At 40.7% G+C, this 24,430-nt stretch overlaps 2 protein-coding genes across 4 annotated transcripts in view; one reads left to right on the top strand and one right to left on the bottom strand.

The window, feature by feature from the left end:
- LOC138982486 (protein mono-ADP-ribosyltransferase PARP14-like) overlaps nucleotides 1–5,277 on the top strand; it is a 33,257-nt gene extending 27,980 nt beyond the window's left edge. For both annotated transcript variants that reach the window (XM_070355791.1, XM_070355789.1), the window contains one exon: nucleotides 5,084–5,277. In XM_070355791.1, the coding sequence (XP_070211892.1) occupies nucleotides 5,084–5,149 (66 nt within the window). In that variant the 3' untranslated portion in view covers nucleotides 5,150–5,277. The remainder of the gene's footprint in view (nucleotides 1–5,083) is intronic.
- Nucleotides 5,278–9,154: 3,877 nt separating this feature from the next.
- LOC138982491 (transmembrane emp24 domain-containing protein eca-like) lies at nucleotides 9,155–24,400 on the bottom strand. Of its 2 annotated transcripts, none has more exons than XM_070355797.1 (5): nucleotides 24,233–24,400; nucleotides 18,037–18,152; nucleotides 15,326–15,430; nucleotides 12,113–12,259; nucleotides 9,155–11,371 (listed from the first exon to the last, which is right to left on the bottom strand). In XM_070355797.1, exons 1-5 carry the CDS (start codon nucleotides 24,360–24,362, stop codon nucleotides 11,222–11,224), a joined length of 648 nt encoding a protein of 215 aa, XP_070211898.1. In that variant the 5' UTR covers nucleotides 24,363–24,400; the 3' UTR covers nucleotides 9,155–11,221. The 2 variants fall into 2 exon arrangements, with proteins under 2 accessions (XP_070211898.1, XP_070211897.1); XM_070355796.1 differs by lacking the exon at nucleotides 18,037–18,152 and adding an exon at nucleotides 16,600–16,715 and having other exon boundaries at nucleotides 24,233–24,396.
- Between the last annotated feature and the right edge of the window lie 30 nt (nucleotides 24,401–24,430).

Here is a 24,430-nt window from a genome sequence, read left to right as displayed (position 1 = left end):
ATGAGAGGCTCAGGGGGAACTTTTCTTTCTTGCATACAGGTCGGACAGTTTGTCACCATCGTCTCGATCTGTGAAGACAATCCAGGCCACCAAACGCTCTCTCTGGCCAAGGCACGACATTTTACAATGCCCTGGTGTCCTGCATGCACTTTCTGCAAAACATCTTTTCGCAAAGTCTCTGGAATGATAATTCTACTTCCATACAGCAGAAGTCCTTCATGGATGGATATCTCATGGCGTACTGCCCAGAAAGCTTTCAGTTTCTCGTCTGGACAGGAGTATGGCCATCCTTCTTGAGTGTACTTCTTCAATGTTTCACACAGAGGATCTTGTCCTGTTTCTTTTCTGATTTCTTCTAATCTCCTCTCTGTGGCAGGAAGATTGCCAATAACTTGGTGGATGAGGAGGTCGCCTTCTTCTTCGAGTTTCTTCTCTGTCTCTCCAGGCTCTTGAGTTGGGGCCCTGGAGAGTGCATCTGCGGTGATGAGGTTCTTCCCTTGAGTATACACTATCTTGTAAAGGTACCTCATCAGGCGCATCCTGAATCTCTGTATGCGTGGTGTGAGTTCATCGAGGTTCTTTGTCTTTAGGAGTGCCAGCAGAGGTTTGTGGTCTGTTTCAATAGTCAGATCTGCTAGTCCTGTGATATACACCGAGAACTTCTCACACGCCCAGGTTGCAGCAAGTGCTTCTTTTTCTACTTGCGCGTACCTCTGCTCTGTTGGCGTCATTGATCTGGAGGCGTAGAACACGGGTTTAAGAGTTTCGTCTGTTTGCTTCTGGAAGAGGACTGCTCCCAATCCATATGATGAAGCATCAGCAGAGACAACCGTTTTCCTGTCGGGACTGTAGTGAGCAAGAACTGGGGCGGACATCAGTTTCATCTTGATGTTCTGAAACGCCGTCTCCTGCATGCTGTCCCAGGACCAATCGTTGTCCTTCTTCAAAAGATCTCTCAGTGGTTTGACGTCTTCTGATAAAGTGGAACCTGCGAACTTGGAAACATGGTTGACCATCCCTAACAGTCTCCTGAGATCAGAAATGTTTGCTGGCCTCGGAAAGTTCTTGATGGCTGCAACCTTGTCAGGATCAATCGCGATTCCGTCTCTGGACACCACATGTCCTAGGAACTTGATTGTTTCCTTGGAGAACTGGCACTTCTCTGCATTCAGCGTCACGCCAGCGTTCTCCAGCTTTTTCAGAACGTGATCCAGGTTGTCGTCATGCTCTTTCTGGTTACGACCGTAGATCAGGAGGTCGTCTATGTCACAGATGACGCCGCTTTGTCCCGAGAGGAGTTGAGTCATGGTCCTCTGGAACACTTCAGGACCCGAACTTATCCCGAAAGGTAGTCTTGTATAGCAGTATCTTCCGAACGGCGTGATGAGCGTCGTCAGAAGTTGGCTGTCTTCGTCCAACGGAATCTGGTAGAATCCACTGTTACAGTCCAATTTCGAGAACACTTTTGCTCCTGACAATTGGGCTAACCGATTCATTCAGTTTTGTCAGGTCGACGCACAGCCTGACCTTGCCGTTGCTTTTTGGTACTGCAACGATGGGAGCGCACCAGTCTGTTGGCTGCGTCACGGGTCGGATTACTTCTTGTTTTTCCAGCTTCTCAAGTTCTGCCTTGACCTTACCCTTGAGGGGCAAAGCCAAACGTCTTGGTGTGGACACTCCAAAAGGAACTGAGTTTTCCTTCAGCCTTATTTTGTACGAGTTTTGGATTTCACCATGTCCTTCAAAAAGCTTTGGGTACTACTCTTGCTGCTTGTCTCGAGTGTTTCTGCTACGTAGCTGACTCTCTCTACAAGATTCAGAGCAGTTATGGCAGGCCTACCCAGAAGTGGTTCCTCTAACCCTTTCACTACGAACACATCTTGGATCGCAGTCTTCTGCTTGTAGGTGATCTTGCCTTTGAACTTGCTTATAACACTCATTTCGGCTCTCCCTGGACCAAAAAGTTTCTTCCCTGCTTTTTCTACCGGGCGCTTTGAACTTGGAACTAGGTTGTCCGGGATGGCAGTCACGTCGGCTCCAGTGTCAATCTTGCACACTTGGTCAGCACCCTCGATCTTGACTGTGATCCGCCACTTATCTGACGTCACTTCACCAACCACAGAACCCAAATAAGCTTCAGCTCCTTCTTCCTCTTCCACTGTTTGGATGTTGGATGAACAGCAGACCGTCGCATAATGACCCACCTTGGAGCATTGGTGGCACTTGGCGTTCTTGGCTGGACATGCTTCTCTGTTGTGAGGTGGGGTTGGGTTCTCCCACAACGAGAGCAATGGGACTGTCTGGGACTGGTAGGGTTTTGGGTATATTGGAAGGACTTGGACTTGTGGGGTCTTTGCTTTCCAGTCGGTCGACTGCCTGACTTGTTAGATGAGGTGAAACGATCAACTGAAGCGTCTTTTGACATCACCTGAAGCTGCTGTTGAGATGTCTCGTAAGCTCGGCAGACATCGACTGCTTTCTTGAAATTTAACGTGGAATCTTCTAAAAGTTTCTCACGAGCAACATCGCTCTTCACGCCCACCACAATGCGATCACGCAGCATTCTGTCTTCCATTTCTCCAAAATTGCAGTTTTTCGCCAGCTTGCGCAGAGCTGCAACATATGCTTCAATGGACTCAGAGGAATCTTGGTTTCTGGTGTGGAACTTATATGTTTCAAAAGCTTCATGAGTTGACCCAACGCAAAAGTCTTGAAACTTCTGGAGAACAACGTTAATATCTTTCTTGTTCTCCCCACCGTTGAACTGCATGCCATCATACACTTCCATGCCTTCTTCCCCTATACATGCTAGTAGTACAGCACACCTGTATTCTGCGTCTTCTTTGTTGAGTCGAGACGCAACTTCATAGTTTTCCCACTGTCTGTGGAACTTTTTCCAATTTTGGGTCAAACTGCCTTCCATACATAGCTTGGACGGAACAGGAACATTGGCTGTGAAATGCTTCTGGAGTACTGGCTGCTGGTTCTCCGCCATGACGAAGATCACTATCTACTGTCACTACTGTTAACAGGGAAACCCCCCCACTCTCAGAAACAAAAGTCTGTACCACTGTACCACACACGTCTGTGTTATGATAACATTGACGCTCTCGCCAGTCTGTCTCACCCACAGGGCAGTGTTGTGATGACCTAGAAACGCTCGTCACTGATGCTGTCACTGATGTTGCTGTCCCTAGCCTCAATATCACTGTCTATGCGCGCACATGGCTGCACTACAAAACTTTCAAAAGTTCGATAGACGTGATTAAAAGGTATTTACTCACAGAAATTCCGTGTAAATCTCTTGTGTGTAGTCACTTCTGACACCATGTTATGTTATGGCCTGTGTGTGTGTGTATATGCTTTGAATAAACACTCAACTGCCAGACAAATGAACAGGGACGCTGCACGCCATCAAGATGCGAGCTCAATCTATTTCCCAACTCGAACCGTTTGGAGATAACCATTATACAACATCTGTATCGAACCGTTTGGGGATAACCATTATACAACAGTTATCTTTATGTGGCGATTTTGACAAAATCACAAGACACTGACAAAATCACAAGAAACAAGACAAAAAATGTCCATGGTACTTGCAAAGTTCTTTGTAGATATGTGATGTAGATAGAATGTACTTTCTCCCACAAGAATATAAGAAAAATTAAAATAGTATTGTCATAAGTAGGCAGCCCTCTTAATACAAATAAAATTATGCTTGATGAACATTTTAGATGTTATTCAAAATCATACAATTGTTTTGTTCCAGTGAGTCTTAAAAACTTTTGTTTCGAATGAAAGTGGGCTCTTATAACTTTTGAGGTCGCGTGATCTTTGACTCACTAACCAGATAAAGTACACACGGATCCGCTTATAAGAAGCTTGCTTATAAGAGAGCTCCCTTATAAGAAAGCAAACACATATCCACGCCTCGTTATTACTTACAAAAGCTCGAATATGAAAAGCTCATTTATGAAAAAGCTCGCCTATAAGAAGGTCGATTGTCCCATAGAACACTAATTTAGCTTTGATATAAGAAAGTCTGTATAGTTTTCAGAACCCAACTTTCTTATAAAGGGGCTGTCTCAGAGTGTTTAAAAGTACAGGCGCATGATAACGATACTGTGAATTTATTATTTAGCCCCAAAAAGAGGCGTCCGATTGCGGTAGAAGACAATCCGGCTGGCCACGCAAAAATAAATTCTTTGAAAAATGCTCGCTCTTTACGGATCGAGGGCACCTAGTATGTTCTCAAGCGGTGAGTGTTTAAACGAAAGGATGTTTGTACTGTGTGTAAAAGCCAGACAGTGTCTGCGACCAGAAACTGATGGTTTACGTGAAGCTGAGTGTGCCTTTAAATGCATTTGACCAACAAGACACAGACAATTTTTAAAGGAATGTTGTTGCACAGTAAACCCACACGCCTGTAAATACAGCACCCTATACGTGACATGTAAGCTAGGTATCCACTTTCGTACAGTTAAACCTGATTACTACTAGTACTTATTAAAACAAATACTACAATATTGAATGATAATATTGATCCCAAATGACTGCAGAGTTTTCTTAAAATGACATGTATTTGGTTTGCATCTTGAAAGTAAGAACAGCCAACTGCAGTTCAACTTGTAGACACTGAGCTCAAAGATGCACACACTGCATGACAAGTAGTGTAAAATACTATCATTTTATAAATAAATATTTGAGGCATAAATACACTCAACACATTTATATAAATGCTATGAAATAAATAAAATGTTTGAATGTGTGTAGTTGAAAGTGAACACATTTATTATGTCACGTGAGTGTAGGATGCTGTATTTACTGGCGTGTGTAAACCATAATCAGCTTGGCCATAAAATGGCATAGAAAGTTTGAATGAAATCAAATGACACGGGAATACAAATATTGTCACAATACCTTTTTTTCCATCGTTTTGTTTTGTCTCATCAAGAAAAACTGAATGTTGTGTTTGTGTGTGTGCGTAAGTACGTGTGTGTGGGTGTACTGTGTGTGTGTGTGTGTGTGTGCGTGTCCTGGCGACAGCCATTTAAATAACTGCGGTACTCTTATCATACACTAGACGCTGGGATCACGCCGGGAGGAGATGCACTACGCCCAATATTGTGCATATCGCCCACGTCGCTGACAATCTGAGGCAAGAGAAGCGGCCGGATCGAAGGTAAATGCTCGCACAAAATGTGCTAGAACTCTGCGTAAACTGTTTTGTGTATATTGGCAATTTTAAGGTGGCAACTGCAGAAACCCTTTTGTCTATCACACTGATACGTGAACTTTTTTCCATAATATTCGCTCTGTACTTGAAGTTTGCACTTACAGTTGTTCCAATCGTATGTCACCCCCCCCCCCCCCCCCCCTTAACATGGGGATATTTTTTTTAAATCTTTATAATTCAATCATCCCCCTGCTACTACAGCAGTTAGAACAAGTTGTACAACATGTCTGCGGCGCGTTGTGGCAAGATTTTGCCTGTGTAGCCATTTCTTTGCTACTCATTTTGATTTCAAAGAGAGCAAGTGCGAAAAATTGGTGTACGTACAGTGCCAACCCATAGCGGTGTACGCTTCTTGTTCCGGCCTTTCCGATCTGGAGGTGTACGGTTCTGTTCCCTTCTAAAGATGAATAGCAGTTGAGCACTATGGCCATGGATCAGTTGTTCGTTCTTGAACATTTGGACTTACAACATACTAGCAGGTAAGCGTAGTTCAGTTGGTAATTAATGACGAAGAGCACCTTGATGAAGCAATGCAAATGGATATTAAGTGTTTTCTCATCCAGATGGACGTGTCTGCAGTAACAACGTACTTTGGATAGTTTTTTGACGTTAGTGCTGGAACGTCTTAATTGCTCTTATCTGCAAGCCCTCCGACAAGTTGTCCAAAACTTTTGGGTCCAACCCTTAATCGCACAAATCTTCCATGAAACAGTCGGTCACGTAACCCGTAGCCCAGAACATCTTCACTTGTTTACTATACTGCATTTGTACAGTCCTCTCTGGACCAAAGAATGCTATAACGTCCATGAACAATTGAAAAGAAATATTGCCCATTGGGAAGGAACCCTCAGCAAGCATTTCGTTCAAACGAACTCATAATGATAGCTGCCCACAACGGCACAAGACTTTAAATACTTGGAAACCGAAGGCGCGAGACTGTAGAAGTTTTACGTGACTTCTGATAAATTGTCGTCTTCTTCTTTCTTTACGTCGTATGAACAGGAAGGAGATGTGTCAGGAAAAGTAGACTGGACAATTCGTACTTTCTGATCGTCAAAGACAATAATTTCTCATCCTTTTTCGTCTACTTCTTTTGGGACGTAAGCAAATTCTTTCGAAAAGTAACCTTTTCGTCCAGTGGAAGCATATGCAGCGCATCTATAGACACCTAAACTTTAACTTGTCATCTGGATGTTCACTTTCTGCATGGTCTATTACTTTTTCGAAGGTCTCAAAGTCACAAGTAAAGTACCAACACCTGAACTTGATATCCATTCACAAAGTGCGTCATGCTGAGAGAAAAAAAAGTTAGCATCGGTTTGAGTAATATGATTCTTCGCACACGCACAAACTTCATCTTCCCGCTTTCTAGCCCCACTTACTTTCTCTAAAAACGCATTGCCTTTGCGGCGTTTTTCCTCTGGGACAGGGGTCGGGGCGGGCTGGGGGGGGGGGGGGGGGGGGTGTGGTGGTGATAGCGGGGTGTGTGTGAGAATAAAACGTGTTTGGGAATGTGTTATGATATATTACATCTAGAAGACATATTTCTACGATCTGAACATGTTAGATCCGTTTCTTTGCGTCGGAATTAAGCCCACAACGCACAAACTGACTGAATGATACAGAAGCGTACACCCACTGGCAATGGAGGCGTACACCATGTTGTTTTAATGGGGGTACAGCACCGTATCCCCGAATTTGTTGGTACTCTTCATTAAAATAAGGCCTTACTGTGCCGCAGTGCGTCGTAGTACAGACAAACCCATATTACACAACATATAGGGGAGATATTATGAATGTAAAATTGTTTAGTCTAGTGTGGTGTATAATTGCAGGGAAAGGCAAGTTACTGAATTTTTAATCCATAATGCCGAACTTACAACAGCAAAACATACTCTAATTTCCCGTAAAGGCATAAATACACATATTTCATAACGTAGCTGCATTAATGAGTATCAATAGGCCTACATTATGGTTTATTTGACTGTTAATCGACTGATTTACTTGTCATTTAGCCCCTTATCATGTATTTATTGTAGCAATATACCCACGTCTGAGGAAGAACTTGCTGCAAGATCCAGAGGAGAAGGCGATACATTAAAACGGCGTGAGAGATGGTGGTGAAGAAAGAGGATCACAAATCTTGAACAACCTTTCAAGGAGAAAACAATCAAGCTAGAAATGGAGGAGGCTTGTACCTTGAAATCACCCGCCTGGAGGTCATTCATGTAGCAGCTGGAAGACAGTGACAGTCACCCATAGCCCGTGCTGCTGCCAGAAGGCGATGCAGTGTCATTATTGTTGACACAGTTCAACTTGAGCACAGTGGTGGAAATATTGCAGGGTGTCACACCCAGCATTATTTCCACCACTGTGCTCAAGTTGAAGAAATTCCTGGCTGAAGCAAGCTTTATCTATTCCAAAAGCATGGTAGTTAACTGAACTGAATCAAGGTTGACAGGCTAATACAATGGATGAATCGGTCAAATAGAAATCAGCTCGCTACCCAAAGGAATGTATCGGCTCACTGTGCTCTGTGTAGCTATAACAAGCTGCTTTTTACATTTAGTCAAGGGGGATTCGAGACGAGGGTCGTTGTGTATGTGTGTGTGTGTGTGTGTGTAGAGCGATTCAGAAGAAACTACTTCACCGATCTTCATGAAACTTGACATGAGAGGTTTTGGGTATGACTTTTTTTCCATTTTTTCGATGTCTTTGATGACGTCATATCTAGGTTTTAGTGATAGTTGAGGCGGAACTGTCACCCCCTCATTTTTCAACCAAATTGATTGAAATATAAGTAAAGCAATCTTCGACTCAGTCCAGACAATGATATTGGAAATGAGCTTGGAAGTTTAACAATTAATTAATTAGTTTGCTAATTAAAGTTGTCATTAAAAACGATTTTTCACTTAAAAGATTAAAGACTCATGGCATTGTATTCCTCATCTTCTCCTGAATTCAAAAATAAAGATATGTTATGTTTACTTGAAAAATGCGCTCAGAATTAAAAAAAATAGGTCGAGTAGAATGTTCGCATGCTTCGCGGAGCCGAGCATGACCCGTCTCGGTCTTTGGGGCAGTTTAGCTGAGACTATCTGAATGTATTCTCGGTGATGACTGTTTTTGTGTGTTGATCTTTTAGTTTGATACCTACATATTGACTAAATGTTTTTAAATCGGTTCACGCGACTTGTTTTTATTTGTGCATACAAGCAAAATTTTTGATAACTTTTTCCTTCTTTTTTAAGTGTATAGTAATTTTCCTTGTGGAATTTCCTAAAGAAAATTCGGTCTGCTATCCCCGATACCTAGTGGAGTAGAAATTATGCTGGGTGATTAAAAATCATGAATCACTCGCCCATGAGGTGAGCAGCAAGTTTGTCAACTTCTGAAGTAGAAGTTTCCATTTTTCATCTGTTCAGTCATTTACTTCAATATTATTGCAAAATATATTTGTCACTATTAACGCTCTTTTACTTGCCCACCTAATAAATTTGTTCGGCCAACAGTTTGTCATAAGCCTTGAAAGTGTGTTTACAAAGATACTACCTCTCACAGGGGAAAATATAAATACATATCGGCTGGTTGAAATTTCTGATGGATAGTGAATTTAAAATGTTATGATCCAATGAGGTTAGCAGTAAACTTATAACATGGGAAGAAAGGTATTTGAAGGTCAAAACGTAACATTTAAAAAAAAAAAAAATGATATAATGTTGGCTTGGTCGTGCATCTTGTGTGTACAACTCTTTTCTTTGCGGGAAAATATAATGCATAGTCAACCAGATCAATGCGTTTACTGCTGTGTGTGTGTGTGTGTGTGTGTGTGTGTGTGTGTGTGTGTGTGTGTGTGTGAGCAAGCATGCAAGCAGACCATACCCATACAGACAAAAAAAAAGAGACAACTCAATATGCAACTGTTTCATTTGTAACATGTTTAATAAGTGACATTTTTATTAACTTTTAAAATTCTGAATAATTGTAATGTAGTAACTGAAAAAAAATGTTGTAATGGTTAACATAACCTATACCCTTCTAACAAAAATCAAAAGATGCTAAATTCAAAACTCAAAAACCTTTAAATTTATGTCCAAGTGAAGCTCATTTTCTCTAAAGAACAAATTGTAGATTGGTAGATAATAAATTATCTGAAAAACATACACACATGTTAACTGCATTTATGTATTTCAAATATAAATTACAAGACAGAACAGCGAAAGAAATTCCATAAAAGTAAAAATAACACACACTAAACATTTCTACAGAAACTATGGCTTGACAAACAAATCACCAGATAACCTTTCACCTTCAAATACACACTTCAAAGAAGATCACATTCAAAATAACACACACAACAAGGACCCCGGTAGACAACTCGCACAAGTGATCACACTAATTTCTTGGCAATGAAAAAGCTCTTCATGTGCAAACTCTGCCACATGCCCACCACCGCCAGTGCAGAGACCTGGATGACAGACCACCAGAACACACGCTGGTTTGTACTCTCGCTGGTGTATCGAAATCGCTCCTCACGGACCTGAAACATTTCATGGCCTGCCTGATAAAATTCTAGACTGAAGCCATGCTGAAAATATTGACTTTTGTGAATTTAGAACACAACTTGTGATCAGCAATTGCAACAACAAAAAATTTCAGTCTGTAAACTCTAGTAATCAGGAAGCAAGACCGTTTTTGTTTTTTTCAGTCAGTGAACACTTACGAATTTAGAACTGATGGTGATGAGTGAGCAAAACATGTGCCTTATTACCAGAGAGGAAGAAAATGAGAGAAAACTTGTACACATAACAACATCACCAATAGCAAACCAGCAAAACATCACTCACACTCAGATCACTAACAGCTGTATGATGTAAAAAGGCTGCAGTCAGGTTACAGAAAATAAAACGGTGAACATTATCCCTTCACAATGCATCAGGAGACTCAGAGTGCAGTAATTAAATACCACGTCAAACTGTTCTACATAAATTAACTTTAGGAGAACAAACAAAAATTAAACACAGAGATGAGGCTTTAGTTTCAAAGCTTGGGAGCAATTGTGCAAGTGCCTATTCTTCATCATTCCATAAATATTACAAACAATTTCTTGAATTAGCTGTAGTGGTTCAGAATGCTCAGTATTCCCCCATATGTACGGATCCAAGCACACAAAACCCTGACAAATGTGCAACATTTCATCACACGAAAATCTAATCAATGTACAGAATAATTATAAAAGCCAAAAGGAACATAAAAAGGTCTGCCTGCACAGAAACAATTCAAAAACACACCTTGCATTCACTCAGCCAAAACACATATAGCAGCCAAAATTGTTTACAATTCCTTGATGCAACAACATGCATGTTACAAGAGCATCTTTCACATATATTCCATATTAAAGTTTTAATGAAGCATGGCATAGATTTTGAAATATTTTTTCACTAAAACAAAGGCACACACACACACAGACCTTTACATTTGTCCTGAAAACAGCCTTTTCTGGGACTTTCAAAATTGGCCTCTGGGCTAAGAAGGTGGTCTTTTAGGTACATCACCAGTCCCTACTTCAATAGTTTTCACATTCAGTTCACAGATTGGTAAAGATCAGGATCTATTAGTATTGCATATTGTACTGCATATCCCTCAGATGCCAAAACTATAATTCTAAATATCTATTAGATGCCGTTCAAAAAATTCACACGTACATGTACGTCCTTTCACTGACTGTCTTCAATGGTCCATAACCAAGCAAATTTCACATTTTCTTCCTGTAGATTTCTTGATGACATATAAAACCATATCTAAATTTAACATTTACAAGCTGGTCTGCTGAGCACACATAAATATGCAAACACACACGGAAACACACTTCAAGACAGGAAATGTAGGGAGGGGAAGGGTCGGAGGAGAGAAAAGCAGATAGAGGTTGGGGTGGTGGGGGCTAGATGAAGAGATGGGGAAGGGGGAACAGTGTGCGAGGCGGGATCAGACCAGCTTCTTGGCCTGAAAGAAACTCTTGAGATGCTGCATTTGCCAGAAGCCGGTGAGCAGGAGAATGAGGGTCTGTGCAATGGACCACCACAGCACACGCTGGTTCGTGCTCTCGCTTGTTTGACGGAAACGCTCCTCGCGATACTGAAACAGGCAGTGGTGTCAATGATTTTACCTGCTGTTGCTGAAAGTTCTGGGTACCTTTCAAGCACTCTTTGTTCAAAAGACAACAAACAGAACACGCACACACAAATTCAAAAATGTTGCTTCAGAAATTTAAAATGAATGTGTCTCCAAGACATCAACCGATTAGTTATTACTATATGTGTACTCCAGCTGTATGACACGGGAAACAGCAGTTCACAATTCATGCATAGTTAGAAATGCTTACATTAAAGCTTTGGTCAAGCAGGTATACTATGGCACAAACTCAAAAAGATTTGAATGCAGGGTATCATTCAGTCTGAGCATACACAATACTAGCAAGCAATATCAGTTAAGTAAGACAACGCTCACTGAAACAAGATCTACACAAGGTGCACAGATATTGCTCATGATGATTAAAATCATTATAATTTTGTGTACCTGAGTGTTTGCTCTCCTGACCTACAATTAGGGTAAGAATCTAAAATGCTTGTTTAAACAAACATTTACACACCTTCCTGCTTCCTTGGGAAAAGTAACATCATATGAAGTGAAGTGCTGGTGAGAAGGGTTCAGGAATTGGCATGGGAGGGGGGAAGGGCTTGTAATTAACTGAAAGGTGCTTTTACTAAATGGTCAAATTCTTCTCATAGAAGTTTATCAGCAAAGTCTTGTAACACAGACAAGGGGAAGGGGTAGAGGCGTAATAAAGCACACAAAAGGGTGAGTGCGATCACCTACCCGCTGATAGTTCTGTTCTTTGGTGATTTGTTCCACCTGATCCAGCAACTGACGGATGCGCAGTTGAAGCTCGCTCAGCTTGTCTTTGGCCTGCACCTGCTGGTAGTCCACTGCATGCTCTCCCACTGAGATGTCCAGGTGCACGCGCTGAAAAAGTAAAATAGTGGATCAGTTGCTTAGTTACCGCCCTGTGCTACTGGTTGCCTCGAAACCCTTTTACTAGAAAGTCGAAACGTTGTGCATATCTAACAATGGAAAATACACGAGAATTGAAATATTAGAATATACCATTCAAAGTGATCACCATTAATCAATAACCTGCAATCCACTTTAGCTTTGAACATTCAGGTACTCATATTGAAGCAAACTATTAATAACTGCTGTTTTCTGATTGGTCTGTGCTTGCCCTATGGGATTTGTGTGTGTGCACATGTGTACGTGTGTGTGTTTTTTGGGGGGAGGGGAGGAGGCAGGGGTTGAATATAAACTGCTCAGCAGTAGCATTTTACAGTAAGTAATCAGCCAAAACACTGCTCACACGTACATGTAGTACTAACACTGTTTCAGGAGCCCTCAAAGTAGCCAGAAGCACATCCAGAAGAGAAAGCAAAAGATTCTAGACTTGATCTCTGACATGCTTTCGAAGAAAGAAGACTCCATCAGGAAGCTGGCAAAACTGATAGGCACTTTGGTTGCTAGTTTTCAAGGAGTTATGTATCATTGGAGAATGACAAGATTCGAGGCCTCAGAGAAAATCATGGAGATTATGATGCTACGGTGCAGGTTTCTGTTGAAGCACGAGAAGAAATGAAATGGTGGATAGAGAATGTCAGTGCATCCTACAATGAGATAGATGTTTCACATGGGGAACCAGATTTTGTCATCTTTTCTGATGCTTCTTTGAGTGGTTGGGGCTGTTCGTTGGGGCTGTTCGTGTGATCTAGGTCGGTCAGGGGGTCATTGGAATGCCCTGGAATCTCAAGAACATATTAACGTTTTAGAACTCAAGGCAGGTCTGTTTGCTTTGCAGTCATATCTTGCAAATCAGTGTGCCATTCATGTCAGGATAAAAATGGATAACACTACTGCAGTTGCATGCATTAACAATATGGGCATCAGTCATTCTGTTAGTTGTAATAAAGTGACAACAAACATTTGGAGTTTTTGCATAGCAAGAGACATTTGGCTCTCTGCGGAGTATGTGCCAGGGAAGGACAATGTTATTGCGGATTCAGAATCTAGGAAAACTAATACTGACACTGAATGGAAGCTTAGATCAGATCTGTTGTCTGAAGCTCTTAGTAGAGTCAAATTTGAACCTGAGGTAGATCTGTTTGCTTCTAGACTGAATTATCAGTTGCCTATATATGTGGCATACAGGCCAGACCCAGGAGCTTATGCTGTGAATGCATTTCACTTGTTTTGGGGCAACATAAAGTTTTATGCTTTCCCTCCCTTTTGCCTTATCTCCAGGGTGCTGCAGAAAATTCAGAGAGATCAGGCAGAAGGAGTAGTGGTGGTACCTTTCTGGCCAAGCCAACCTTGGTACGCCAGGATTGCCAACATGCTCACAGAAATACCAGTATTGATGTCGGCAAGGACAGATCTAATCGGCTTACCAGGAAAGGAGTGTCAGCATCGACTGGCAAGAACACTGCAGCTGGTTTTGTGCAAGGTATCAGGAAAAGACTCGGACAGTCAGGGTTTTCGCAGCAAGCTTCAAAACTCATCTGTGCTTCGTGGAGATCTGGCACATCTAGACAGTATGCATACTACATACAAAAGTGGAAAGTGTATGCTCGCAAAAAGGGCATTGATTCCGTTCATGCGTCTGTGAGTGAAGCTGTTAACTTCTTAGCAGAACTTTTTCAGTCTGGATTGCAAGTTATAGTGGATTCTGCATAGCCAGATCTGCATTATCATGCTATTTGAGTATTGAAGGATGTGAAAGTTTGGGAAGATTCATCAAGGGTGTGTTCGAGCTTCAGCCTGCTTTTCCCAAGTACAGTGTTACCTGGAATGTAGATATAGTGTTGAACCATTTGGAGAATCTTTAGCCTCACAATAAACTTACTCTTAAGGAGCTGTCCAGCAAACTTGCAACAATGCATGCTTGTTATTTTGTCTGGCCAACGTTGCCAAACTGTATATAGTCTGTCTTTGGATGATTTAACTATGGAGAATAATCGTTGTGTGTTCAAAATAAGTGAAAAGCTGAAACATTCACGGAAAGGTGTACATCAAGAGCCGCTGGAATTTCTTGCTTATCCTCAGAATGGAAGCCTGTGTATAGTCAATGTACTGAAGGAGTACATTAAAAGGACTCAGAGTTTGAGGGGAGACTTAAAGAAACTGTTCATCAGTTACCAGAAGCCTCATGGTGCTGTTTCTAAGGATACTGTGTCACGCTGGATTAAAGACATATTGAACAGAGCAGGTATTGACACATCAGTGTTTGGTGCTCATAGCACGAGGGCTGCTAGTACATCAGCAGCGGCTGCAAGGGGTGTTCCCATTGCTACAATCATGAAGGCTGCAGGCTGGTCTTCGGAGTCAACCTTTGGAAGGTTTTACAAGAAGCCACACGCTGTCAACATGGGTCAAAAGTTGTTGGATTCTTTCCTGAAGAAGAACTAAAGTAAGTGTTGGATTGAAGTTTATTCTAACCAAGACTTTATGTTGGGACAGTTTTCTGTTGTCTCATGTACACTATTGCTCTAAAAATTCCTTGACGTAAACGCTACTGCATGTCGAGGTTAAATTACCACGAGCATGCAAGGCTTACCTGTAAGGTGCAGCTTGCTCTGGATTTATCCGAGATATGCATCAGGAGCGTTTATGTCAAGTCCCTCCCTTAATTTTCCCTCCCTTTCTTGTCATGCTTGACCTAGCATTGTTTATATCAGTTAATAGTGTACATTCGTTCTCTGAAGTGTGAGTTCTGCGCATGCGGGCCGTTCTAGCTACTTAATCATCATACAGGTACTCTTTAGCTTTGTTTCTTTTACATGTATGTAGTTTTAAAATCCCGTCATCAAGGGTTGCCCGAATAAGTCAAATCCATTGATGTCAGCAGGTTTTCCATACATCAGAAAAAGACACACACAGTGAAAGAACTAAACCATGCACGGACTCAGAGGATTGACCAGATCACAGACTTGTCAGCTGCCTAGCAAGCGCAGACACACAGGGTTGACCAGAACAGAAGCTTACCAGCTGTCCAGCATAGAGCCAGGCTGTGGAGTTGGAGTTCAAACAGATGATGTGTTCACCCGCAGAGTGAGAGGTGAAGGTGAATCGACCTTCTGCAGCGTATGTCTACAAAACAAAGTGCGCATAATATGAAATAAAAAACACACTTATGACTTAATCTTCATCATCATGAAATTGTGAAAACATGTATGAGTAACCTGGATAAATGTAATAAACATAACATAAATACAGTCCAACCTGGACTAGCGACCACCTCTCCATAAAGACCACCTACCCACTAAGACCACCCCAAAGGATCCCAACGTTTTTTTTCGACATAATTTACCGTTCTATAGCTGCCACCTGTCTATAATGCCCACTTTTGGTTGGTCCCTTAGGTGGTCGTTATGGACAGGTTCGACTGTATTTTATTTGCAGTTGCTAAAAATAAAGTTATAACACAGATCTTCTGAATCGCAAAGAAGCCCAAATTCTAAATTTCTAAAGTTTCTAGATGAATTAATAAGGAACCTTAAAAACCTTGCAAAACTCATAAATAATCGAAAAAAGACCCATGAAAGTACAATTATCTAATCATTGCAAATGCTGAAGCAAAAATATATCGTCAAACAAATAAAACAGGTATCATTCTGACATTCAATCATCAATGTGAGATCATATCCGCTCAAGTGAGCTTAACTTACTGCTTCTTCTGAACCAGAATTGCAATAAATGCATCTACAATGTACATGTGTCATGTATAGACTTGGCAAATTACAGGTTACTAGATTGTACATGTATGTACAGTACTTGCAAATTTGCTACAGTAAAGCATTAAACCCATTCTAATATAACTAGGCTGTTGAATTACATTCATCCTGCTATTTGCCATTGGTTTATCAATATCATGCCGTTAACTTTTAATCACTGAGAAGTCCAGACCATATATTCAAGAGGGGAAATATAAAAGTAAGGACCTACAAGGCACTGACATGCATGCTTTTTGTTTAAAATATTGGCCAAAAGCATGGCAGACAGAGCGAGGGAACCGCCATGATATGGCCCTTCGTGGTCGGCTGGGCGTTAAGCAAACAAACAAACAAACAGAGCGAGGGAGAGATAGAGATATAAAATGGATATACAATTTCATGCTCAACCCAGTATAGTTTTTTTAGCAGAGAACATTTAACTTTATTTTAAGTGATTTCAATTACATGTCATTACTCTTTACTCAATTGAAGAGTCTGATACAAATACAATAAAAACTTATCATCAAAGCACAAGAGCAGACTCACCCTAGACAATACAACTTTATCAGCAGGATCCCTGATCTCTACATGCATGCCAATTCCCGGGGAGACCGGCATGTAATCTTTTACGTTTTGGTCATATGCCTGCACTTTATAGTTCCCTGCAAGCATGAACAAGTCAAAAAGATGTAGTTAGTCCTGATCACCAAAGCTTAGAGTATACTGCCTGATACCGAGATAGGCAACAGAATTGAAAATTCAGCTATGATGTGTGAACAAATCTGGTGTCTGATCTCCACAGGAAGCACAAGAGCCTGCATGACAAGACAAAACACACGGGGAATTAAATGCTGGACATGCCATATAAACTGGACACCAACACCCTGACTTCCGATGAGGAACAAAACAATAAGTATTAAATGTAAAACAATGCAGATGAAAATGTGAACAAAACGTAACACTGAAGTGCTGAACAAGTATAGCAAAAAACAAAACAGGAAACAACTTCCCAGAAATAATGCACTAATTTTGTTTTGTTATTAGTTTGGTATTGTTCTTGGATTTCACAAGTATACAACAAGTATACATTCCTGTTCAAAAATATCTCCAGCAAGCAGACACATCAATATATTCTACACTAAATATACTGCAAAGTGTAATGAACAAGGTCACTGATAATGTTATGGAAAGCCTGGGAACATGCGCAAGTGGAGCTACACAAAGCTTTGACTGCTCTGACTTAAACTCTATATTATGTCTACATAAGTTTAAGGGTACATGCTGAAATCAGTGAAAATAAAAGCCAGCTTTCAGTTTCACTTTCAGGTCCAAGAAGCCATCAAAGCAACAGTTTGCCCTGCCCAACACCCCCCCCCCCCAAAAAAAAAAAAAAAAAAAAAATCCAGGGATGATTAAAAAATATCACAGACCAGATATATTGCCAACTGAATCTCTCTTCTTTCTGTTTCAAAGTTGATCAAAATCTCATTAAAATTCTGTTAAGGATCTCTTTTGCATTGGATATAGACCCTGCCATCACCAAAGCTATGAGAAAATTGACCCCTGCAAGTGCAATTAAAACATTCCAATTCAGAATATTTAAGTACATGTTTGTTAGTAAAAATGAATGCCAATGCAGAAAACTCGCTCAAAACAACTGAAAATAAAACCATGAGTAAAGGTCTATGAAGGCATACCATATATTTCAGAAATAGATGAACTGTCACAAAACTGGCTACAATGAATCTTTTAACACTGCAACAGAGCATATCCTCAAAAACTTTGACATGGAAAATCAAGAATGTTCATAGATAGTTTCACCATTTAACATGTGCAATGGCATTGTTTGATTTTATTCATTTCAAAGAAATATCATGACAATTCAATTTTGTAGCCAGTTTTCATTTCAGCAAAGCCACCTTTCCCATGCAACATCCGGTACTAGTTACTAGTTAGGCAGCAGTCATCAACCAAGAACCTTACCCTAGACAGCACAATTTTGTCGTCAGGATCTCTAATTTCAACAAGCATTCCCAGGCCGTACACAGTTGGAACAAAATCGTTTATGTTCTTATCAAAGATCTCCACTTTGTAATTGCCTGAAAAAGCAGCAAAACCAATGTTACTTGCATTAAAGAATAAGATAATAAATCATCATTTGCATTTGACACAAAATATAAAATCATAATATGCCAATAAGATATCTAGAATCCATCAGCATCAGCACTCTGCCGGTTTCATCCTGAAACATTTATGTGCCACGCATTTTAAAATGATACAATTCATCAAATGTACTCTATAGTTCAAACTACAACAATGAAAATAAATTGTTTTACTTTGAAAACAGTATTTTATGTCACAAGACCACTACACAATTGCTAAATGTAAGTGATCATTATGACTTCCGTAATAAACCTGCGTCACAAATCCTTTTCATGTCTAAATCTGTAGTTCAGGTAGACTATGACACATCTCAAACGGAAATTTCGGGAATGTGTTCTTTTCCTGGTCCATTAGATGTACTGAACATTACATGCTCATAACCATATACATGTATATATATATATATATGAGTGGGAAAAAACATAATCACTAAATCAGATTCAGACTAGAGAAGCAAGGCATAAAATTCACTGTAATATATCACTATCAGTTCGGGTACTAGGCAGTATCCGTCTATAGTAAAAAGCAGGCTGATCAGCATGCACTTGACCACCCTGACAAAGACATTGTTGCATGAAGCACAGTGAACCAGAACCTGATTGTGATCAAGTGTGCTGTGCTATCCTTAGCACTAGCAGATTATGACTTTATTCAGTTATTGAAAAAACCCAGAAATGCTGCAGCAGAAACGTTTTTTCAGGGGAATAAGTTCAACTTCAATAACTGAATAATGTCATCATCCGCCGAAGCATAATTTTTTCCGCAGCAAAACAGTTTTTCCACAGCATAATGTTTACATGTTTTTCCGGATCTGCGGCATTTGTGCGATTAACTTTTTCTTCGAAGTAATATAATCTGTAGTGTGACAGTTTTTCTGCCACGGAAAAATGTAAGACATTTGTCTCCAGTAAAACAACAGCACCGTTCTACTGCAGCATTCTTTATTTCAATTCAGTACAATGTTTTGCTGCGGAAAAAACCCCGATGCTTTAGCGGATGATGACATTATTCAGTTAGTCCCTGGAAAAAAAGTTTTTGCTGCAGCATTTCTGTTTTTCACGGTAATAACTGAATAAAGTCATAATCCGCTAAGGATACTATGCAGATCTCAAAACTGGGCTGTAACACAGCAACTGCTGCATCCTAGCTGTAATGGTAATACATATACTGATCATCAACGACCACCCTCCCAGTCCCACCTTCTGCAAATAGCCTCAAAACTTTTGCCAATGAAATTGTTTCAAGATTCAAAACTACATAAAATTGAAACAGCACCTTGAACTTGTTCAACGTGTTGATCAACTGGCAGGCATGTAGTGTATACATGTTGAGATCCTCTTGTAATGGAACAGTACTGTCTCCAATTTTGCTTTATGGAGTAGCTCGGGTTTCATTTATGGCAAATCATGTTACTTTAACCTATGCCTCTGCTTCGCCAGAATCTCTGACACCTGCGAACCGCATCTCTCGCTACGGTCAGTCGCTTATCAGTGATCACGCTGTTGCCGAAATACAAGTCTTTCTGAGTCTAAAACTGATCAGCATTAATCTTTCTCCAAAGTAAAGATCACAGTTCCTTGAATTGAACTTAAAGGCGAAGTTCGAGAGGAATTTTTCTGCGAGTACGAAGATTTGATTTATGACGCGCAACTGACACTTCGGCCGGAATTTTTCTCGTGGAGACGAGAAAAGCATGCGATACGAGAAAAGCATGCGTTTCGCATGCGAGACGATTTGCAAGCCAAGCGGGTGGGGATTTAGTCTCGGCAAAGAAACTACAATGCACTGTTTGGTCTCGGTGAGACTGAAAGAGAGACAGAGAGCACGAGAGAGAGCGACAGGGTCAGGGACACACAGTGTCAGTGATTCAAGTTGGTGGCTTGGTGGCCAAAGGGATCCGGGTTCGATTCCCGGCATGGGCGGTCTTTTTTTTTTTTAGTTCTTGTTTACTATTGTTTATTATGAACGTTTTAATGTTTTATTTTACTCTAATAATTTTTTTCATTGTGTAAAATAAATAAATAATTTTTTTTTTTTAATCCACGTGCACAAGACAAAAACTTTCATACTGTGCCAAAGTGATCCGGGTTTACTTCATCTACAGATTTTCTAAATTCTGCACTTCATAACTGTCATTATGAACTTGGAATCAGAGAGAGACCGTCTTTCCATTGTCATTCATGCCATAGATTTTTGTTTCAGAATCAATGTTTCACATGGCGTTCACAAGAGAGCATGCGAAGTTTCCGACAGTCTTTAGGATTTGTAAAAAAGGCCGTGTTTTGCTGTACATGCAAAAACTACCTGTCTAAAGGGAAAGTGCCTGACAGATTGCAACAACATTCCTATTTTAAGCTCAGCCACACACCGACATGGAAGTTCAATGGTACTTTCAAACTTTTTCTTCTCTTCGTCGTATTTGATTTCTTTCTATTTCATAAGTCGAGTGCATATGATTTCGGCTCGTGTTCATCGTGAGATGGACTTAGTTTCTTGTATTCTGTGGGTTCGACAGATTGACTAAATGTTGTAATTTCGCCTTACGCGACTTGTTCTCTCTCTGTTGACAGCGTGTAATGCAGCTGCATGGTTAGAAATTAGAGTATTATTTTGCAAAGTCTGAAAGTGTTTACCAAAAGTTTGTCATGAGCTGCTTTAGGTTTGGGGTGTGGGTTGGTTTGATATTTCCTCTTTGCAGATCAAATCTGTTTTCATTTTTGATGTTGTGTCTTATTTTGTGAAAGGAAACATGCAGACTGACTGAACGCATATATATATAATTATGTAACTCATAAACACATGGGTGTAGTTATGTTCAAGAACACACACACACACACACACACACACACACACACATACACACACACACACACACACACACAACTGTGTAGATGTATCGTACACCTGATATATTACTCAAACAAAATTGAAGTTCACGAAGAAATCGTTTTATTTCTGTGTCATTCAACATCTAGTTTGAATCAGACAACTTGAAACTGGTACAAATATTCAATAAAAAACGCTGGCGCTGGACCCGAGTACTCTTCAGACCGGCTCGCTCCCCCAGTATGAAAGTTTTTGTCTTGTGCACGTGGATTAAAAAAAAAATTATTTATTTATTTTACACAATTAAAAAAATTATTAGAGTAAAATAAAACATTAAAACGTTCATGATAAACAAAAGTAAACAAGAATTCAATTTTTTTTTTTAAATAGACCGCCCATGCCGGGAATCGAACCCGGATCACTTTGGCACAGTATGAAAGTTTTTGTCTTGTGCACGGGGATTAAAAACAAATAATTATTTATTTATTTTACACAATGAAAAAAATTATTAGAGTAAAATAAAACATTAAAACGTTCATAATAAACAATAGTAAACAAGAATTAAAAAAAAAAGAAAAAAGACCGCCCATGCCGGGAATCAAACCCGGATCCCTTTGGCCACCAAGCCACCAACTTGAATCACTGACACTGTGTGTCCCTGTCGCTCTCTCTCGTGCTATCTGTCTCTCTTTCAGTCTCACCGAGACCAAACACTGCATTACTTTTCTTTGCCGAGACTAAATCCCCACCCGCTTGGCTTGCAAATCGTCTCGCATGCGATACGCACGCTTTTCTCGTATCGCATGCTTTTCTCGTCTCCACGAGAAAAATTCCGGCCGAAGTGTCAGTTGCGCGTCATAAATCAAATCTTCGTACTCGCAGAAACATTCCTCACGAACTTCGCCTTTAAGAAGAAAATCTTTAATGAATGACCCATTGGACTTCGAAAAATAAAGGTAACTTGTGGAGAGTGCCAGTCCCAGAGCTTGGGGGCTCTTAACCGACTTGCCGAATCTCCAGCCACCGCCTTTGCTCAGGGGTGAGTTTTGGCGCTCGCCCGCTCGCCCCCGGCGACTTCAAATCGCGTCGGGCGGGTTCGAAATTCCTCTGAAATCGCCCGCCGGGCGAGTTCAAATTTCGCTGAAGTACAATGTGGTTAGGCAACCTAGTCAATCGGAACGGCCGGCGAACAAATATCTCTGCGGAACAAATATCTCTGCGGGCGATCTCAAAATCTGTCACTTCTCCACTGCCCACTCATCCCCCCCCCCCCTTTGACTCGTTTGAGGACTCAGGACTACCACTAATCAAGGCCAGACACATTGGCTAGACAGCTACCCCCCTCCACCTCACTTGACCGTGTCATCACCCCTCCAGTGCCAGGAGCCGCTGGCGATTGCATCAGCAGTCAAAATAGTTAAACCCCCCTCCGTCCCCCCTCTTTGCGCTATTCACTTCACCCCCTCTCTTATCTTATCCTGCGCTCACCAATCCTTCAGAGACTTTCACATGTTGTAAAACAGTTTCCTCTCAGATAAAAACTCGGTCATTGACCCCGAGTAAGAAGGTCAGTGTCTCGACAGGCAGCTGTGTTCAGATTGCAAGTAACGGTCATTGACCCAGGTCTCAAGGCCAACCAGCTTTTACAATGCATCTGCCTTTGATCTGACCGCCCATCCAGAGCAAACATATTCCCCCTAGCCCTCTGTATTTTTCCTTTGATGTGCCTGCTATGTACCACTGATCCAGTTTCTGGGAAATGTATATAATTATGTCATTGACTGCAGGGATACTCATTGAGACCGTTTTCCCAAATATGTTAACACCAGCTTTGCTGACCAACTTAGTACAAGTAGTGACAGTACTACTGCTGTCAATTATTTCCCTTCAACTAAGGAAGTAAAAAAAACAAAAACCCGATCCACTATATGTGATAAAGAAGAAAAGACAGACCTTCAACAATAGGACAAGGGATGCAACTCTGCTGAATCAAAAGCATAAAGATCACCTGTGAACAATTCTAGGATCAGGAAATCTGAACATCTGTTTGTTTTCATTAGGAAATAGAAATGAAATGTAATGCTTTTGATTATTTATGACTTAAGCTGTGGTAAATTTGGCTGGTATGCAACTTTTACAGTAATATTAATAACACAGACATAAAGAAAAAGAAACAAAACAAGAAAGCAACTTAGAAATTTTTTTGTTTGTAGTCAGCTTTTTATACTTGGTTTTATACAACAAAAAACATAATTTAAATAAAAAAAATGCTGATTTACTCTTTTGTAGTGTGTGTTTATGTGGTAAGTAGAGTTCCATAGTAAATTACTTTGTAAATTGTGTGGTAGGGGGTACATAAAGGGGGTAACTTTTAGTGAGGTTTAGTGTGTGATTGTGTGACAGGGTGTGAATGTGGTTTTGATTTCTTGTTTCTTTGTGGCGGCTTTTATTTTAAATTCTTTATTAAAACAAGGTTAATTATCATTATATTAAAACATAGCATTTTAGTCATCAAGTTTTGTGTGTGTTTGTGGTAGTTATTAGTAGTGCAAATCCACATGTATGCATTATAAGTATGAATGTACGTCTTTTGTGTATGTGGTTAGCACGCGACGAGCCGCTGGGGCGGTTGTAAGAAATCCCGGCAAGTTGGGGGCCGGTTGGGATTTGGGGGGGCCGGTTCAATTTTTGACTTACCGGCCCCCCTGGCCGGTAGCAAAAAAAGTGAAGGTACACCCCGGTTTGCTTTACAGTTTACACCGTAAAAACTAAAGATAATGATATAGTTGTAAATCCTCTAATTCAGGATACTTCCCTTGAATGAAAATAAAAAGCAAAGAAAATTTAAAAGCATTCCCATTGTGGATGATACTTTGATAGAGCGGCTTCACTTTTACATCTACACGTTTTCACTTTCAGCTGTAGACCCACCATGTCATTGTCCCATTGTCCGTTATTAATTGCTTTTAAAACTGAAAGCCTGCACGTCCTGTATGCTTGACTATGATCCCCACAGCAAAACGCAACGAGTAGCGTTCATAGTATTGCTTTCTTTAGCCCAGAGGGTAAAATCTGATGCATCTCTTTTCGGCAAACAATCGTCTGCATCGTTGCCAAACTAGTGAAACCTGCAACCGGTTGCCAGTTGGACGTCTGAAACCATGACAAATCTCAAGAATGGTCTACTTACCGACTACCATTGTTTCGTCGGGTATCTCTTCGATGAAACATTTTTTCTCTGTTTCGCCGATATGAAAATACAACGCAGACGCTGTTAAAAGCGTAGAAAAAAGCACGAAGAGGAATGTTGTCCACGCCATGTTGCCACAAGTACCGGAAGTTCGATAGAATCGTTGCCACGTCATTGGTCAAATGTGAAAGGAAGGGA

The sequence above is a fragment of the Littorina saxatilis genome, linkage group LG12 (assembly GCF_037325665.1).
Source record: "Littorina saxatilis isolate snail1 linkage group LG12, US_GU_Lsax_2.0, whole genome shotgun sequence".
Taxonomy (NCBI): domain Eukaryota; kingdom Metazoa; phylum Mollusca; class Gastropoda; order Littorinimorpha; family Littorinidae; genus Littorina; species Littorina saxatilis.
This window is presented reverse-complemented; position numbering and strand designations above follow the sequence as displayed.

Excerpts from the sequence above, each read along its gene's own strand:
- LOC138982491 (XM_070355797.1), bottom strand. The coding sequence starts at position 24,362 with ATGGCGTGGACAACATTCCTCTTCGTGCTTTTTTCTACGCTTTTAACA. Across the intron at positions 18,153-24,232 it reads CGACGAAACAATGGTAGTCG|GCAATTACAAAGTGGAGATC; the intron begins GTAAGTAGACCA and ends CTGCTTTTTCAG. Across the intron at positions 11,372-12,112 it reads AAGAACAGAACTATCAGCGG|TATCGCGAGGAGCGTTTCCG; the intron begins GTAGGTGATCGC and ends TGCCTGTTTCAG.